Source organism: Selaginella moellendorffii, unplaced genomic scaffold (genome assembly GCF_000143415.4).
Source record: "Selaginella moellendorffii unplaced genomic scaffold, v1.0 SELMOscaffold_30, whole genome shotgun sequence".
Lineage (NCBI taxonomy): Eukaryota > Viridiplantae > Streptophyta > Lycopodiopsida > Selaginellales > Selaginellaceae > Selaginella > Selaginella moellendorffii.
In genome coordinates this window covers 1,176,422-1,195,751 of record NW_003314291.1, presented here as the reverse complement: position 1 = coordinate 1,195,751, position 19,330 = coordinate 1,176,422, and the positions used below count along the sequence as shown (strand labels likewise).

At 42.6% G+C, this 19,330-nt stretch overlaps 2 protein-coding genes and 1 pseudogene across 2 annotated transcripts; 1 reads left to right on the top strand and 2 right to left on the bottom strand.

Moving 5' to 3' along the window:
* Window positions 1–218: 218 nt before the first annotated feature.
* On the top strand, window positions 219–2,088 carry LOC9648635 (siroheme synthase). Its single transcript, XM_002976396.2, has 6 exons — window positions 219–996; window positions 1,083–1,160; window positions 1,213–1,282; window positions 1,349–1,418; window positions 1,475–1,682; window positions 1,744–2,088. Exons 1-6 carry the CDS (start codon window positions 409–411, stop codon window positions 1,951–1,953), a joined length of 1,224 nt encoding a protein of 407 aa, XP_002976442.2. The 5' UTR covers window positions 219–408; the 3' UTR covers window positions 1,954–2,088.
* LOC9648634 (N-alpha-acetyltransferase 35, NatC auxiliary subunit) lies at window positions 2,069–5,407 on the bottom strand. The gene is made up of 18 exons (XM_024681319.1): window positions 5,380–5,407; window positions 5,240–5,329; window positions 5,100–5,167; window positions 4,903–5,043; window positions 4,671–4,838; window positions 4,410–4,590; window positions 4,269–4,348; window positions 3,947–4,216; window positions 3,737–3,880; window positions 3,551–3,682; window positions 3,395–3,493; window positions 3,302–3,343; window positions 3,126–3,241; window positions 2,968–3,074; window positions 2,769–2,866; window positions 2,654–2,722; window positions 2,500–2,598; window positions 2,069–2,437 (listed from the first exon to the last, which is right to left on the bottom strand). Exons 1-18 carry the CDS (start codon window positions 5,390–5,392, stop codon window positions 2,174–2,176), a joined length of 2,181 nt encoding a protein of 726 aa, XP_024537087.1. The 5' UTR covers window positions 5,393–5,407; the 3' UTR covers window positions 2,069–2,173.
* A 9,293-nt stretch (window positions 5,408–14,700) lies between these two features.
* Window positions 14,701–19,048, bottom strand: LOC112348521 (annotated as a pseudogene).
* Window positions 19,049–19,330: the final 282 nt, after the last annotated feature.

The window sequence follows — 19,330 nt, the reverse complement described above, 5'->3', positions numbered from 1 at the left end:
TTGGATCGGATCATACCTCAAGGCATTGCGCAGGGATCCGGCGGCTCCTTCTCGCGATTCTTGGCGGCGATCGAAGAACCCTAGCCCTGGCGCCGTGCGAGAGCTTTGAAATCCAAGCTCCCTCCCTCGAAATATTTTTTTGCCCTTTCCACGTCACTCTGGCTTTTAGGGATAGGGCGGTTATAAAAGAGGGCCGTTGGATTTTGGGGGCCCTTGAATGGGGCCATTGGACCATTGCCCCTTCCATGCCGCCATGGGATGAATGGGTTTTATTTGCTCTCCTCTTCCTTCTAGGGTTTTAGGAGAGCCGCCCTTCCACCACGAGATCCATCCATCACTCCCAAGCGCCAGGTACATTCTCTAGAAATCTTCCGGTAGCCCGGGGAGCTAGCGGCGAGAATTTCTTCCATGGCGCTAGCTGCTGCTGCTACCAGGGCGATCTTCTCCAGCTCCGATATTTCGCGCTGCATCGCCGAGAGCAGCGCCGAGCTTTGCTCCGCCAGAGGAGATCGTGGATCGTCGGCTCGTTTCTCGCAACTCAGGCTAAGAGCCTCGATATCTCCATTCACTGAGAAGGATTCGATCAAGAAAGTACGAGGAGGGGGTAGGCTAGAATTTCGCAGCGGCGGTGTAGAAAATTCTTGTCCAGGATGCCGGGAAGAAACCTCCGAGAGTTCTCGTGAAGAGGAGAACGATATAGCAACGAGATTGCCAGAGCTGCGAGAGGTTCTGGAACTGCTGAGAAGGCAGCGCAAGAAGGAAGAAGGAAGCGATCCATCGTCGCCCTCCAAGAGATGGAAAGCAGGGAATGTGTTCCTGGTTGGAACTGGGCCTGGAGATCCCGAGCTTCTCACTCTCAAGGCAGTGCGTTTGATGAGGACAGCCGACTTGGTCTTGTACGATCGGCTTGTTTCTACGAGCATCTTGGACATGGTTCACGAAGGTGCCAAGCTGCTCTACGTGGGAAAAACTTCCGGTTACCACAGTCGCACCCAGGTAAGCCACACTTTCTTCTTGTTTCCTTCTTTCATTTTGATCGTTTCTAAGGAGGAAGTAAATTTCCTGGCATCTCTTGGTTATAGGACGAGATTCATGAGCTGCTCCTCAATTTTGCAGAGGCTGGCGCCACCGTTTTAAGGCTCAAGGGAGGTGATCCTCTGGTATGAACATTCTCTCTTAGTGTTATATTTCTCCTCAAGGCCATTCTTGCAGGTATTTGGTCGAGGAGGTGAAGAAATGGATTTCCTCCAAGAGCAAGGAATTGCTGTGACTGTCGTCCCAGGTAGCTCGAAATCCTTTCCTCCTCCCAGCTGCTAGTTTCTCAAACTACATTATCTTCTTTCGCAAGGTATCACTGCAGCGTCTGGAATTGCTGCTGGACTTGGGATACCTCTCACTCACAGAGGCGTCGCAAACAGGTAAAAGTTCCATCTTTCGTGTGAAGTTCGTCTCATTCATACCTCGTTGCATGCAGCGTAAGATTTCTCACGGGTCATGCAAGGAAAGGAGGGAAAGATCCCCTCTACGTCGCAGAGCAAGCGGCAGACCCCGATTCTACGCTTGTGATCTACATGGGACTTGCGACACTCCCAGCTCTTGCAGAGAGGTTTATCGCAAATGGACTTCCTCCCGATACTCCGGCAGCCGCCATAGAACGAGGCACCACAGAGCAACAGCGAACGGTACGCTCCTTTCACCACTCTCATCTCCGCGGCTTAGCAATCTTTCTCGATTCGCTTTCAGGTATTTGCCGAGCTCGCCAATCTGCCGAGCGAAGTAGCAGCAACTCAGCTCGTGTCTCCCACTCTGATCTTCATCGGACGAGTGGTTGCTTTGTCGCCGCTATGGCCGGAGAGATCTACACCAGGGTCTGCTAGAGCTGATGAAAACGAGCCCAGAGACAGGAGCTCCAGAGGTCCCGACCCCGTCCTGCCCAGCCAGCTCTCAAAGTGATCATAGTGATCGTCCGTTCGGCCGATGAGAAGTCACGAAGACAATCGTGGCAACTTCTCTCGAAGATCAAGAGCTTTTTTGGATCGTCCCTTGAATTTACCGAGAAGAAATTCAGTGACTTTGAGCTTGTGAAAATCGTTTAGTATAGCCAAAGCTACACACACCATGATCGTCAATGGCAAAAATCTTTCAGAAAAAAGAAAAAGTTTACTCTGGCGCCTCACGAATTCTTGACGACGATGACGCCAAAGGCTGGGTGTTGTGAGAATTGCAACGACACCTTGAGCGTTTCGCCTGGCTGAGATCTGTCCACAATCTGGAGCGCTACTTTGTTCCTCGACACAACCTGCTCGAGCTGCTTTATCTCCAAAATGCTTTGCGCGTGGCTCAACTCCGGAGTTTCACCGCGTGATATGCTCAAGTTTCGCAAGCACTGCTCCACAGCCATGAACTGCTTGCATGCATACTGGTAGAGATCACTGGCCTGCACGATTGAAAACAAAAATTCCAGATGGAAACACGGCAACAAGGAAAGAAATCATGTACCGAGTACTGCCGTAGTCTTGTAGTTTCTTTGAAACGAGCAAACGATAGTGGCGACGGTACCAACAATTTCAGCAGCAGCTCGAATCGTTGAGTATATCTCTGGAGAAAAAGAGAAAGTTAAATCATAAGCAAAGCAGAAAACAAACAGGACAACCTCTCGCTCGGTGGTGAATTCCATTTTTCTTTGCTGGATTTTACCGTCTTTGATCAGCCCGTCAAGCATCTGAAAACATGTGTAAAGAATGTATGAACTCTAGAGTGCAACATACCCAAATATATCCTTTGCAGAGGTCGCTCAGGCAATGCAGCAAGATAATTTTTGGGTCTGGGTTCTTTCCTGGTTTTTTCTTTTTCGACTTCTTCTTGGCTAGCAACAAGAGACGCCCTCTGGTGAGCCCACTGAAACAAAAGTTTTGCAATCTTTGCTTCCACAAGGCCCGCCTTGCGAAAACAAATGAGTTTTAGCACCTGCTACAAGTGATGACGGCTTCTTTTCTTCAGACTGTTCCTCGTCCTTTTCCTTCTCTTTCGCCAGTTTGTAGTGCAAATATGTCAGCAGGACGTGATCAAGGTACCTGTATCCACCTGGACAACATAAATGTGAACGAAAACTATAATCAACTTACCGATAGACCATGCAATAGTCATCTGACGAATACAAGCCAAGGTCGAATCCCAGCATTAAGTATTGCTTTGCGATCCAAGAAGCCTGGCAGCCTATCCATGTCGTAAAAGGCTCACACTGCCAAGGCCAAAATCAAGAGACGTAACAATTTTGTGATACCAAGACCAACGTGCCTACCTTCTTCTTGAATTCTTCCGAAGACATACCAAGAACATCCACCTAGAAGAAAAAACAGTATTAACATCTCTTTGACAAGGGGTGGTAGCTTACTTGATGAAACAAATCACTCCATTCGTCTAAACTCTTCCCGAGCTTCCGGCATTGCCATGCCGGATGTGCGCACAATACCTTCAGCAAAGTGAGCGTTAACTGCAAACAAACGTTTTCATTAGCCTATGGCTAAAAGGACATCTTCAGTTAACAGACCCATCCAGCTTGCTGAAAAGAATTCTCCAGCACATCGTCGCGAGGAGCCTCATGACGAGAATAAGCAGCCTTGTAAATCACATCATTCATAGGCCGGATACCAAACAGCTTGTTGTCTTGAATTACAAGACGCTGGTTGCAAGAGTCATCCATTAGAAGAGACAATCATAAAAAGAAAAAAGGTACCTGCATTCGGGCCCTTGCCACAAGATCTGGATGTGACTTTTGAAAATCAACAATCAGCTGCATGAGTTCTTCGAGTTCGATATCGAGCGGCACCGAGCACACGCGATCCAAATCATTCAGCAAGCGCACAAAATAGTCCAAGGCCTGACAGACTACCAACGATGCAATATGAACTCGAAAGCACGGTGAAATTCCCATGTAAATGCTTACCTCGGACCATGGGAGCAGTTTCATCGAGCGGGGAGGAGTCGGTGGCAAAAGGGACCGGTTAATGTTTTCGAAAAAGCCAACCACACCACGCCCCGAGGCTGTTGTAGACGAAAGATTGTTTGGATCTTGAGAAGCATGCTGAGAAGAGAGAAAAGCTCTTGACTCCCGGATGAGTGAGAGCTCAGTCAGAGCCGTGGCAATGTGTTTTCTTGCAGTTTCTAGGCCTTTCCCTTGTGGCTTGTTCATATGAACGTGTATTTGACTGAAAGCCTGCACAATTAAAGTGAGAAACCATCGACAAGACGAGAGCGGTAAAAAATACCTTTCGAAAGCGGAGACGACTGAGCACACTCTGGCAATAATCGGCTTCGAGTTCTGGGTTTTCCTGTAGGGGAACAACACCTGTAAAAATTACATATCAATGATTGACCATCCAAGAAAAAATCCAGCCAATAAGAAATACCACTTGCGGGCTTCTTCCCAGACGCCGACTTCGAGCTTCGTGCGTCGCTCGCAGCCTTCTTCCCAGACGCCGATCTCAAACTTCGTACACACATTTCCTCCGCCCCGTTGAGAACCGCCAGGCAATCCGCGTCATCGTGGTCGATTGGAAGTCCGAAGGAAATAACAAAGAGATCTTCCTCCTGCAAGCCAAACAGGAAACACGAAACCAACTTAAAACAATACATGGAGCACAGACTTCAGAAGAAAAGAGAGAAATAACCTCGTGAGTGTGAGCCAAAGCCACGGCTGTTCTTACGATGTTGCAGCTTGCTCGAGTGATCTTGCAGTACGCATGCAAGACCGGCATTGACGAGGCGTGCACCAGCTTGAGCATGTAGATGCTCGAGAAAACTGTTTGTGCTAAGGAATGACCCCTGTGCCAAGTAGCCTGGAACACAGGAACAAAGTAAAAATGAGAATGCTTCTCCTCGAGCTTTTCCTAGCTTGCCCACCTCACACGAGAGAAGATGATCCATAATATCGATGATCTGCGCGATGGACAAGTCGGTCGGGGCCAAATCACTCGCAATCGCGTCCTCGACAGACTTAGGTCCTCCAATATCCATCCCTCCATCCATCTTGGGATCCATAATCTGCCCAGGCACACACCATTAGCAGCGCTGCTAGCGCAATACCTCGAAATCCTTGCCTCGAGAGCCGACATTGATTCGAAGAGGCTGAAATTCTCGCCATGGATGAGCTCCCCGGGACTGAGCTCTGGAAAAAAGAAGCAGCCGAGCTCAATGCCGCCGAAATCGCAGGCGCGATGAGGGGGAGATTGTTGCTTACCTTGGCAGACCTGGGAGATGATCTCCGTCGCGTCGGCCCAAAGCGTCTGGTCGCCGGCAGCGGCCGCCATGGAAGCTCCAATCAAAAACCCTAAAACCCGAAAGAATGCTTAGAAATCAAGATCTTATCGTACATCCTACTATTCGCGACCATGCTGGCCGTGGAGACGTCGCCCCAGCGCTGGATTCACACGACTTGAGCGTCCACGACATCGAGAAGCCCAGGAAGAACTTTCACGTACGGAGAGGAAAAGAGGGACAAGCGGAGATCATCGCTGAGCAATGCAGGTCTCCACTCGCATGGAGCGACCAGAGAAAGACAACATAAGCCTCCATAGCTCCTCAGTCAAAGCGCATGCTCTTCCTATTGCGAAAAGATTTGGAGATGCTGTGACACGAACCACGGGAATATTCCGAGAATATTCCATGGCCTGTGGGATTTAAGGCCGTAACGCCTTAAGGGTTGGGAGGTTGGCTAGGGTTCGCTCTCTTGTTCGTTTCATTGGTATCGGAGCAGCACGTTCTTTTGGGGATGGCGGGTGAGCAAGATATTGATCCTGATAAGGAGTATGGCGTTAGTGAGGATAGCCATGACGATGCGGAAGAGACTCTTGATGATGTCGTTCTGCGGCAAGGACGCCAGATTTCTGCAGTTCAGAGTGACATAAAGGAGGTTAAGGATTCCGTCAATCTCATCAAGGATTTCTTGCTTCGCATGAACCCTCAAGGGTTGAATCAATCTCATGTCCGTGATTACCATTGGTACGTCAAGCATGCCAAGGATTATGGTATCGTGGAATGGAAATCATCACCGGATGTTTGTGATAGTCAAGAGGTTGATTCTTGGTTGGAATTGTGGGAAAGTTGTTGGTCTCACAATCCTTGTGAGGATAAGGTGAAGATAGATTTCTTTGTGACAAAGCTTACGGGCCATGCTTCTTCGTGGTGGAAGAACTACATCAAAGCTAATCCGATGCCAACTTCTTGGACTGATTTGATAAAGGTTTTCCGCGCTTCGTTTGTCAAGAAGTTTGAAGAGGTTGATCTCGTGAATCAGTTGTTAGAGATCTGGCAGGGGACTTTGTCTTTGGATGCGTATGCCCGCAAGTTCCGTGATCTTTGCCTTAGTCTCATGGGCACCTATAATGAGCTGCTAAAGGTGCAATGTTTTATCAAAGGATTGAGCTCGGTGGATGTGCAGCAGAAGGTCAAGAAGGATTTTCCAGCAACATTGACTGATGCTATCACTAAGGCTCAAATCTTTTCGCCCAAACCGTCGGTCAACTCGGTCAACGCTGGTCAAAAGGATGGTCTCCGGGGTGGTCAACGTGATGACCAACCCACCAATACTTCATTTTCAGGGAAGAAACGGCCATTGCTTCATCGTAGCTCGAAGAGTGGAGATGGCAATGAAGCAAAAAGACATCGGTTAGACCAACGAGAGAAGGACAAGATGGAGGGCAATTGTTTTCGTTGTCATAAGGCTGGACATCATGGCAAGGATTGTCCTCTTGTGAAGGGATCAAAGAATGCTAAGGTGAATGTGGTGGAATCCATCGTGGATACAGCTCAGGCATCTGTTGTGGTGGCTCTTCCACACCCTGTGGCAAAAGTTCAAAAATCTAAGTCTCGAGTTCGTATCAACTCTGTAGAGATTAATGGTTCTATGCGCAATCAACTTGTGAAGGCCAAGGGGGACATTCAAGGACATGCTGTTAGTATTCTTTTCGATCCAGGTGCTACACACAATTTTTTGAGCTCTAAGGTGGTGAAGAACCTTGGTTTGCCTGTGGAAAAGAGTTCAGTAATCTACGAGGTGGTTATGGCAGATGGACATAGCACTCGTGTTTACGGTGAATGGGCTCCGAGTGTTCCTTTGACGGTTCAAGGGATTCTCGACCATCCTTCGTTTCAGGTTATGGATCTTGGTCGCACAGACGTTATTCTTGGGAAGGAATGGTTTTATGACAGGAAGCCAGGGATCGATTGGGAGCGCAATGTTCTGCGTATCGAAGTTGGTGGCACTATCAAAGAGATTGTCGGGACAGACAATAGTGATACTCCATTGATTAACGCTTTGGAGTTGGTGACATGCATGCATGAGATAGCTAATTCTTTTGTGGTGTACCCGTTTCTTTCTAATATGATCATGTCTGATTTGGAGTACGTTCGTGGGCATGAGGCATAGGTGGATTCCATTCAGGAGGAGTTCCGTGACGTATTTCCGGATGAGTTACCTGATGGTTTGCCTCCAGAACGTGGAATTCAGCATGAAATTGACTTGGTTCCTGGAGCTACTCCTTTTCAGCGACAACCGACTCGTACTAGTCCCGCTGAAGATGAGGAGATTAATAGGCAGCTTGCTGAATACCTTCGGAAAGGGTGGTTACGGATCAGTAAGTCTCCTTGGGCTGCTCCAGTGGTGATGGTCAAAAAGAAAGATGGTACATGGCGTCTCTGCGTGAACTACAAGGGATTAAATGATAGGACAGTGAAGAATATGTTCCCGATCCCTCGTATCGATGATTTGCTTGATCGTCTTCGTGGAGCTCGATATTTTTCGAAGATTGATTTGAGGCAAGGATATCATCAGATTTGTGTCCAGCCAGAGGATGTTCCGAAAACTGCATTTCGGACAAGGACAGGTCACTACGAGTTTTTAGTGATGCCGTTTGGTTTGACAAATGCTCCTGCAACTTTTCAGAGATTGATGAATCACGTTCTACAACCTTACTTGGGAAAGTTTGCAATTGATTATTTTGATGATATCCTGGTATTCAGCTCTTCCATGGAGGAACATGAGATGCATGTGCGAAGTGTTTTACAACTTTTGAGGGACAACAAGCTCTACTCGAAGTTATCCAAGTGCGAGTTTTTTTTAGAGGAGATTGGATATCTCGGGCATTTGATTTCAGTACATGGAGTGAGAGCTGATCCCGCAAAGATTCAGGCCGTGGTTGATTGGCCTATACCTTCCACAGTGCATGATCTCCGTAGTTTCCTTGGTATGGCTGGAGTTTTTCGACGATTTGTGAAGGACTTTTCAGGGATAACAGCCCCTTTAACTGATCTTCTCCAGAATACGTCGAAACATGCTACTATTCATGGTTGGGATGAGAAGTGTGAAGTGGCATTTCAACGTTTGAAGCAATGTTGTATCTCTGCTCCGGTGTTGAAGATTTTTGATCCTGAAAAGCCTCTTGTGGTCGAGACAGATGCAAGTGACATTGCTATTGGAGCTATTTTGCTTCAAGTTGGGCATCCTCTTGCGTACATGAGCCATAAGTTTGATGCCACACAGCGGAATTGGCCTACTCGAGACAAGGAGTTGTATGCTGTGATTGCTGCTGTGAAGGAATGGCGACATTATCTCTATGGATCGGACTTCCATGTGGATTCAAACCATCAATCTCTCCAATATTTCAGTCGACAAAAGGATCTTCGAGGCCACCTTGCTCGTTGGCATGAGTTCCTACAGGAGATGTCTGTTAAGATCCGGTACAAGCATGGAGGTGATAATAAGGTGGCTGATGCGTTGTCCAGAATAGTAAATTCTATCTCATTCATGAAGCTATCCAGCGATCTCTTGGATGAGCTTAAGGAGTTTGTTGACTTCGACTCCTTTATCATTGATATTCGTGCGAAGGTTTTGTTGAGGGACGCCTCTACAGATTTAAAGGGTGACAAGTTTGCGTCATTCGAAATACGAGATGGAATCCTGGTGAAGAAGGGACGTGTAGTAGTTCCTCGTGTTGACAAACTCATCAAACGGATTTTGGTTGAGTGTCATGATGTGCCAAGTGTTGGGCATCCGGGGGTATTGAGAATGTATATGTTGGTGAAGAGGCATTTCTTTTGGCCTGGGATGAAGTCAGATGTTGAGAAGTACGTACGTGGTTGCTTGACCTGCCAGGCGGTCAAAGTTGATCATCAGAAGCTTGCTAGCCTCTATCATCCTTTACGTGTACCCAAGAATAAGTGGGATAGCATCTCGATGGACTTTATCACTGGTTTGCCCAAAACCTTTCGAGGAAATGATGCTATTTGGGTTGTTGTGGATCGTTTGACGAAGATGGCTCACTTCTTCCCTGTGAAGACAACGATAAAAGCTTCTGAACTTGCTTAGTTGTTTGTAGACCGGTTATTTAGTCTCTATGGTTTGCCGGGTGACATTGTGAGTGATCGGGATCCTAAGTTCACGTCCAAATTTTGGCAAACGGTCTTTGAAAAACTAGAGACTAAACTGAGCATGAGTAGTGGTGAGCATCCACAATCTGATAGGCAGACAGAACGCATGAATCAACTATTAGAAGATATGCTACGGTCTTTTGTGGGAAACTTGACTCGACAGGGAGTATGGGAAAAATACTTGCCTTTGCTTCAGTTTGCTCACAATAGCGCTTATCAATCGGCTATTGGCATGTCTCCTTTTATGGCGATGTATGGCTATGAGCCTAGGTCTCTTGTGAGTTTGAATTTGGCTTTAGTTCGGGTTCCTCATGCTTGTGATTTCCTGGAGGATATGCAAGACAAGCTTGAGTTGGCAAAATTGAACATGAGGCAAGCTCAAGAACGAGACAAAAGATTGGCTGATGAGCATCGTCGTCATCAAGAGTACAAAGTTGGTGATAAGGTTTTCCTTAAGCTGTCGGATGCACAACGATCTCTAAAAGGAAGTGGTAGTGCTAAGTTGTCCCCATGGTATTGTGGGCCTTGGACAATTTTACAGCGTGTGGGGGATCTTGCATACACTTTGGATTTGCCAGTTAGTTCGAAGATTCATTCAACGTTCCATGTGAGCAAGCTTAAAGCATGTTTGCACTCTGGTGATATCGTGGATCAGTCCATCATCTAGGTTCCAGAGATTGATGCAGAGAAGGCTGGTCCGGCCAATATTCTTGCTCAAAGATTGGTGAAAACACGCCGGAAAACAACTAGGGAGTTGTTAGTTCAGTGGAATGGTTATTCCATGGACGAAGCTACATGGGAAACTGAGGATAACGTGAAGAGAGTGTTTCCGAGTTTTGGTTATGACTTGGATGACATTCCTGAGGAAGGGGAGAATTGAGTTCTATAGCCGTATTGCTATATGATTTGAGCCGTTTGTTCTATTCTCATTCTCTTGTTTCCATGACCGTATTGTCATGTGAGAAAGCCGTATTGCTTTCTTTCTTTCGTGACCATTTGTCGCGACGTTGGTGTTGCCGTTTGCACATCTTTTCTCCATGGTCGTATTGCCTTGGACTCCCTTCATGTGAAGCTCGTTTAGCTTCTCGAGGCTACCGTATATGGCTGGGTCATGAGGGAGGGGAGAATGACATGAACCACGGGAATATTCCAAGAATATTCCATGGCCTGTGGGATTTAAGGCCGTAATGCCTTAAGGGTTGGGAGGTTGGCCTAGGGTTCGCTCTCTTGTTCGTTTCATGCTGGGTATTGATCCATGCCTCTCTCCTGCTAAGTGAGTTCTCTAGCTACATCATCTTAAGGCAAAGATGAAATTGCAAAGTTTCACGCATCTCTTGAGCATTTCAGCGATGGAAACTGCTATATGAGAATCACATGAATCAGACTGAGCAGCACTAGGGCATCAATCTCAATGCGAGCAGCTTTCTAGTGGAGATCTTTAAGAGAATGAAAATAACAATATCAGATTCTTATTTGCCTATAAGGTTTAGAAAATAAATATAAAGAGATATTTTAAAGAATAATGTGTAAGTGCATAGAATATGGAAATGGAATATAGAAATGTGCATATCAATTAATCCAAAATCCTTAATTTATATACAAGAGCAAATGGTCTAAATTGAAACCAATTTAGCAACTATCAAAATCCCATTATGTTAATTATTAATATATAACATTATAGTTGTACACTTAGAGCTCACATCAACCCCTCTTTTCAGAATGATGGAAGATAATTAAAAATTTTTAGTTGATAGATTAGGATCTAAAAAAACATTAAAAAGAGGCATTGGTGGATCTATAAATGGTGCCAATTATTATTAATCCTTTTGTATAATGCATTTTAGCCTTTGTGCATACATAATTTTTGGAGGATTGGCTTGTTGGATGTTATGCCGAATTTCATAAATTTGCGGTCCAACTTAATACAGTCCCTTCCACTAAGCAAAAAACCCTTTAGACAAACCACGTACCATAAGATTAAGAAAAAATAGACCAACACTAAGTCATCCATTTTATACTTTGCAAGTTGACAAAATAAAAGTTATAACATTATTGTTGTCTCACTTATATGTAACCCAGGTGTTCAGCAAACTCTACTTGGACATGCTTGTCAAATACTGAACCCAAAACTTATTATAAATAGCTCATAGCAATTGTAAAGGTAAACTCAATTTTGTAGGTAGTATCGGATCATAACCATATAGGAATTTATATAATGAAACACCAATAGAACTTCACACCCCTATAATATACACATATTAAAGAGAAGACAAATAACCATCTCAATTTAAATGTTGAAAGTTCACGTATTTCACAATCACCCCTTTAAATGTCTAAACAAGCCATTTTACCAAACCATCTAACTATGGATAACAAACACTTGTGTAAGTGTGGTATATCCCCAACCGAGACATTAATATGTGAAATGCTTTAACTATAAATAAGGTACTATTATCTGAAAGAATTCACTCTAGACAGAATTCTTAGAACACCACAAGATTGAGGAAGAAATATTCAATAACTGTTGTAGACACATTAATAAGAGTTTCAATTTCCACTCAACGAGTCAAATAGTCAAAAGTAATAATGACATACTTATTATCAATAATCAATTGTGGAAAATGCCTCATCAAATCAAATACCACAAATTCAAATGGATGACAAATTGCAATTGACTCCAACTATCCTTCTGCAACATGAGATAGAGTATTATGAGTTTGGCATTAAACATAATTACATACATATTGGATAACATCACATCACATTTCTGGCTAATAGAAAAACTTGCGCATTTTCTTAATCACACAATGATGTTCTATATACCCGTCTAAAATAGGAAAATCATGGTAAGCATGGAGAAAGTGTGGAATAAAGATTGAAGGCACCACTAGCCATAAATAATCTTTAACAATATGAGTGCATAGAATATAAAAAAAGAATACAAAAAATATGCATATCAATTAACCCAAAAACCCTAACTTATTGGTCCAAATTAAAACCAATCTAATAGCTACCAAAATCCCACTACATTAATATTATTATAGCATTATAGTTGTACACTTTGACATGACAACATGTTTTAAATTATTATAAATGGAAATTACTTATAATGCAATCCATATCAACAGTTTTTTCTTATAATTCCTTATATAGATAATAGATTTTTTATTTATTTTTTTATATTTCCAGGAGGCGATCAAGACTAAGGATATAAGTGATGAGCAATATTTCAAAATACAACTTATACTGAGTTTATAGTGGGCATAACAAGAAATAATAGCAATTTTCATAAATAAGAGGGATGAAGAATTTTTGTGAGTGGAATGATATAGAGGTAATGTGATATGATGTGTTAATAGCTTAACAAAGTCTTATATCTCCATAAAGAATATTCAAAATATCAAAATATTTTCACAAACTCACAAAGTTGTATATAATTGTAGTATGATATTTACATATACTGTCACTATAAATTGTTAAAACCTTAAAGGGAAAATAAAGATAAAATATCCATTAAAGACTTTCTTATAAAAAATAATTGCCCCTTTTTCAATAGGGTTAAAGGGAGAGAGATGGGCAAATGACACAAGTATTAAGTATTCATAAATATTTTTTTTGTCTTGTAAAGCATCCATAACAACCTTTGTTGAGCTAAAGGATTCATTGACTAAGAACTCTTATTAAACTAAAAGGAACTAACATTTTCATTTCCAAGTCAATGAAGATATCAACATCTCTAAAGAAGGTGTTAATTCTCTTAGGCTTAATAAAAGTTGTTGATCAGCATTTTAAAATGTATCATGGGATGAAATTTAAATATATTGTCACTTTTCCCCTTGGATTAAAGAGAGAGAGTTAAAATATATTACAATTATAAACAGTTGCTAACAAGTAGAGACAATATATGTTTGTTGTGAAATCCTTCACAAACCACTCATAGGGCATTATCCTTGACATTAATTCGTGATCAATAAACTATTTTTCTTTGCCATCTCAATGAAATTAAATCTTGCTAAAAAAACAAGGACAAACTATAACCTTGGTTTGGATTCTTGAGCCATTCGAATTGTCATGTTAGTGATCTATATTATCATGGATCTAAACTCAAAAATTATGGCCAAAAGAAAAAAAAATGACACAATTTTCATCACACTCATCACACTTACTAATGTGTTTCCTTGATGATTGACCTGGCTAAGTGATAGTGTTACCACCAAATGTTGCTATTGAATCTCAATAAAAAGTCAAAGAGTTTAAGGTATACTTAACTCATTTATCTGTGGTATTCTTCCATTTTCTTAACCTCATTTTTCCTATCAGTTATAGATGATTTCTTGCTTTGTTCATATGAAGAATGATATCAGTACAAGAGATTACATTGGGACATCACCTCTCCACTATTCTGAAAGACTAGAAACCATTGCAAATTCCCCATAACCATCCACACTAACTATAATATCAAGGGTAAAATGCTTGGAAAGCAAAACAATATATTTCTCCCCAGTAGAAAAAACAATTCAATTAGTTGCAAAAATGCTAACTTATTCACAAATTTTATAAATTATATAACTATCACAAACCATTAGATGGTAGAATAAGTTAGAATGTATTTTATTGAGAAACTTTAAATGAAAATGAACTGTGGTGAGTGCATGAAATACAAAAATGGAATACAAAAACAGTAATCCAAAAGTCTTAATTTATATACAGGAGCAAGTGGTCATTCCTTGAGGTCTAGTTATGCCATATACTAAAATTGGTGATACTCACCAATTTATTTACATTTAAATGAATATTAACTGTGGTGAGTGCATGAAATGCAAAATTGGAATACAGAAATGTTAATCCAAAAATTTTAATTTATATACAGGAGTAAGTGGTCATCACTTGAGGTCTAGTTATGCTATATACTAATATTGGGATTTTGATACTCACCAATTTTATTAGATATCAAAATTCCAATATTAGTTTATGGCATAACTAGACCTCACACCGCTGAATAATAAAATATATTCAAATATTCAAATATATTCTATGTATATCCACTGGTTAATTCCTAAACAATCAAAAGAAGAAAATGTATAAAACAATGCACATGCTTATTATAAACTCTTTTGTTTGAGTTGGACTGTTTGATGTCTAAACAAAATAAAATAAAGCAAATTATTGGAACATTAACTCATAATGTACACCTTTTACCTTTTAAACCTAGAGAACGACTTCCCTCCAGCTAAACATTCCAGTCTTGGGGCCCTTTTTCACCCTGCTGTGAGCTCACTCTTCCAATCTCAAGATCCGAGGACGGAGACCACACATGAAATCCTGGGCCTTTAGCGCGTGAGCAGACAATCCAGTGATGGACTCTACGATCCATCTCTTGACCAAGTGCTCCAGAATTCCTGCTTAATCCTTGGCAGTGTATACCCCCGTCCTCTGTGCCACCAAAGAGAAGTGCTCAAACAGGTTCTTGTCCTGGCCGTCGTACATGAGATGAGCCGGCATGGAGATCTTCTTCATCATCATGTCCTCCAGCCCCAGCATTGCGCCCTCTGGATCGATCTCAAACAGCTTCTCCACGGTCCTGGTGTAAGCATTCTCGTGCCACTTCTCGTCGGATGCGATGAGGCTGCAAACAGTCGCGAGCTTGTGGTCTCCGTGCTCCTTGGCATGGCGAGCAGTGTTGCCGTGAGAGATGGAGGTGGCTTCCTCCTGGAAGGACTTGTAGATGAACCTGAGGTATGGATTGTTCTCGGTCCTGCAAGGATGGAAAACCCGAACTTTTGAGTTCCCGAGAAAGAAGAAACTCTGGCTCTTTACCATTCCAGAACCGATCAAGTACTGGATCGTCTTCTCGATTTGCTTCATATCGACTCGTCCAGTGAGCTAGAGATACTTGTTGAGCAAATCACCATGGCGATTCTCCTCGGCAGTCCAGGCACGCCCCCACAGTGCCCACGCACTCGGGCTCGCACCGGTCTCGTCGCGGGTGCCATCGAGAGTGTTGAGCATCGTCAAGTAAGTTGGCAGCGCTTCCTCGGTGATCATGTCCCCGACGAGGCAGAAGAATTAAGCTCTTGGCTCGCTCCCTCAGCTCACGGACCTCGTCGTAGAAGCTCTCCGAGGATGGCTCCGGGAGATAGTCCTGGGGCTGCCAGCATTTCTCCACCAGCCGGAGGAATGATGGATTCCTCCGCCCAGCCCTCGAGCGACTTAAACATCTCGATCTTCTCGGGAGAGAGCGAGTGCATGATCTGCGAAGCCTTGCTGCTGTCTTGCTTCGCGATGCTCTCCCTGTGCATGCAAAGAGAGAGAAAAAAATCCAAGCTTTCATGAAAGAAGAAAAGAAAACAAAGCGATCGATACTCAGCTGCGGCAGTCATCGCAATTGCTTTGGCAATGGCAGCCATTGGAACCAGACAAGGCGAGCTGCAAGACATGGAGTGAGATTGAGAAGAAATCGCGCATGCAAGGGCATGCATTCTCGATCGAGCGAGAGAAATAGAGATCGAGAGCTCACCTGCGATGGGAGGACTTGTTGGCGCCGAGGCCGCCGCTTGTGTCTGAACCTTCGCAGCACCGGGTTTGAAAGCCTATGCTGGGAGGCTCCACAACCTTGCATGGATTTCATTCTCCTTTACACTGTACTTCCATCTTGGAGTTAAGGAGTTGCTTGGAATTTATTTTGTCGTCTTTCAGGATTACCTTTCTTCGTATATTTTCGCTCTCTTTGAAGAAAACGAAAAGTCAAGTTCCAGTAAAGCTCATATATCACTCACGAGCAGAGCGTTTTCTTCAAATTCAGACTTATAGAAATTAAGAAAAGTGAAGGTCCCGGCCTCTTAAATTTTCTAAATTGTAACACAAAACCACTAAAAAGAACTAAATTAAATATGCTTATTTGATGTCTAGGTATATTATAAAGTCCGTGGAGCAAGAACTGGTTTTTCTGGCGGTTGAGCTCGGGAGGATTGCTTGCCTGTGTGCCCGCTTCTTCCTTCTAATGATTCTCTCGCTTGTGGCATAGATGGAGCTGAATCTGGATGGCGCCCATGGTGAGTGATCGCATCTCTCCTTTGCTTGCTCGATTGTTTTGCTGTGGACCTTGGTTTTTCTTGCTTGGGTGCTTTCTTTCTCCTCTTTGCCGCAAGGAAAGAAAGAATAGAGAAGGCAAAGAGCTCGACTAGATTTCCCACGCCTCCAGCAGCCCACCGGACAAAGTCCGGCCCGACCTGGGGACATCCTGGCTCGGGCGTTTTCCTTTGGACGCGTCCCCTCCAAATGGGACTCGTGGGTAATTTGCAAGAGGAGGCTGCTGCGCTAGTGGAGGTACTCAGCGACACCGTGGCGGCCTCCACAAATTCCTTAAATCCAAAGAAGCACACATCCTGAAAGAGCAATGTGAGCCCTCCAAAGTGGGAATGGGGCTCGATGCTTGACGGTAACCAGATCATCATCTGGCCCTCCGCCACACTGTCACAAACAAAGAAATCATAAATTTCATGGAAAAAATGGATTTTTTCTTCTTTCGATCCATACCTCTTTATGCAGTAGTAGCAGAAACCAGCAAGGATGAATGTCTGGACAATCTCGGTGACCAAAACCATGGCAGGCCATAAGCCATAAGGAATCAAGCTCCAGTGTTTGAGCTGCGTTCCCAGCGTGTAGAAGAGGTATCCACATCCAATCTATCAGCTGCAAAAGGAGAAGAAAAATGCGTTTCTTTACATGACCTTCCTCTTGCCTTGCAATGAGATTCATACCTGGAGCAGCCAATACACACAATTGATAAATCTTGCAATGCTAAGGGCAAAAATGTAGAGTGCAGAACAACACCTTGCTGGTTGTCAAGCCCATCCCGGGAGCAATCATCATCAACATCAGTGATCTCCTCAAGATAAAGTTGAGGTAAGGTTGTTTCTGTTCTACTCTGTCCATCTTTGAACTTACTCGAGATGAGTAAGTTGCTTGATGCAGGAGAGGAGAATCTCACTGCACAAGATAGAGTTTATAGGAAATAATATTAAGGAGATTTATTAAGGGTGAACACTTCTTGGATTTAGCAACATAAAGCTTTTTTTATAGAATTAAAAAGATATCTCAAACATGGAAATAGTGATCTTATATTGTTTAGTGCAACAATCAAAGGATAGGAGCAAAAAACTAATAGCCAAAAATGAGTCATGGAAATCATTAAAAGAAATCCAAATAATAAAGTTAGGTAAGGAATACTCATATGTGTTTGATATTAATAAATTGTGGGAAAGAAAATATATTTCTAAAGATGGATCACTAAATGTTTCAATTTGGCCAAAATGAAAGCTCCAAAAATAACAAGATAGCCAAATGATAGGGTTATGGACAACTTTAGCACAAATTATAGATTTCAACCATATAGTATTAAGCAATTGCACTAATTATTGCTCTAAAGTAAAAAAAAGGAGGCTTTGCCATAAAGATGAATAACCACAAGAGAAGAAATCGAAAAAGTTATAAGAAAAGGAAGATTTAGATAATGTAAAAGCTATATCTAAACTAAAATCTCAAATCTAAACACTTCTCAGAAATAATCCCTCACCTCCACCAATGTGAGTGTATAAAATATAGAAATGAAATATAGAAATGTGCATATCAATTAACCCAAAAACCTTAGTTTATATATAAAAGTAAATGGTTTGGATTAAAACTAATCCAATGGCTATCAAAATTCTATTATGCTAATATTAATATGTGGCATAGTAGCTATACACTTGGACCTCACAAATACAATTTAATGCTCCTATTAATTTTGTAAAATGGTTTGAGGGACATTTTATTGTGTTTTTATAAAAAATAGTAAAAATTTGTTACGCATTGCATGTAGCAACTCTTAGTTTGCTTAATAGTAATGTTATTCTTACTAATCTTTCCTCTCCTAATCTTTTCGCTAGCACCTTGCCACCGCAGGTAAGAAAGGCAATCCAATTCAGTCGAGAAAAATGCTTTTCTTACACTGTAATCATTTTGGATCCCTACACACGGTCCCTCACCACACATCTTGAGCATTGAAGTAGTCAGTAAACTCATAGTAACGGTGAGCAAAAGTTCTATCGTCCTGCAAAGATCAAGCACGTAAAAATCAAATCTCTTGAAGAATAAAGAAAGGAAATTTCTCACTTGAGTCGTGTAGTGATCCAGAGTCTGTGTGTACCAATGCACATCAGTCGTCAATAGCGCATCACTGTAATGATGCAACATCGCGTGGAATGAGACGCCAGCGCAAGAAAATACAGCTGAGGCACCAAATCTTCTCCATCTCGGCCTGGTGCTCAAAATTCCTGGATCCAGAGAGAAATCTCGCGCTTCCCACATTCATGATCCCGCCATTCCCAAATGATAAACCCGCAACCAAACCCTAACGAATTCAGCTGAAATGATGTCCTCAAGGCAAACCGGAATTAAGGGCATTTCCATATAGCTCGTCCTAAAATAACATTTAGCCAGAGCATTAGTCGAAACCTGCAACTCTAGATATGATGCAACCTTGTTCATCTCCTTTAGAAATACTGTACATCTAAAGAAATGAAAGGAACTAACTTAACTGTGCCTTGAGCTGCTTGCTCTCCTGCCTCGAGTCGACGACCATCGCAACTAGCGTTCAGCTTTTTTTGTATACGTAGAACAGGAGAGTAAAGATAAAATTAAAATAGAAAAGAATGTAATTGAACATACAAATTACTTTTGAGCAAACTGTCAATCTAACGAACCATAAACATAATTAGAATTTATAAACATTCTGCTTGTTTAGGAAAAGTGGGAAAAATAAAAGTGTGGGGTTAAAATACCAAATTTTCCGAGCACTGATTTATTATAAATAATAAAAGCAATGACAATGTCTTTTTCTTAGGAATTGCTGATAAAGATTGAG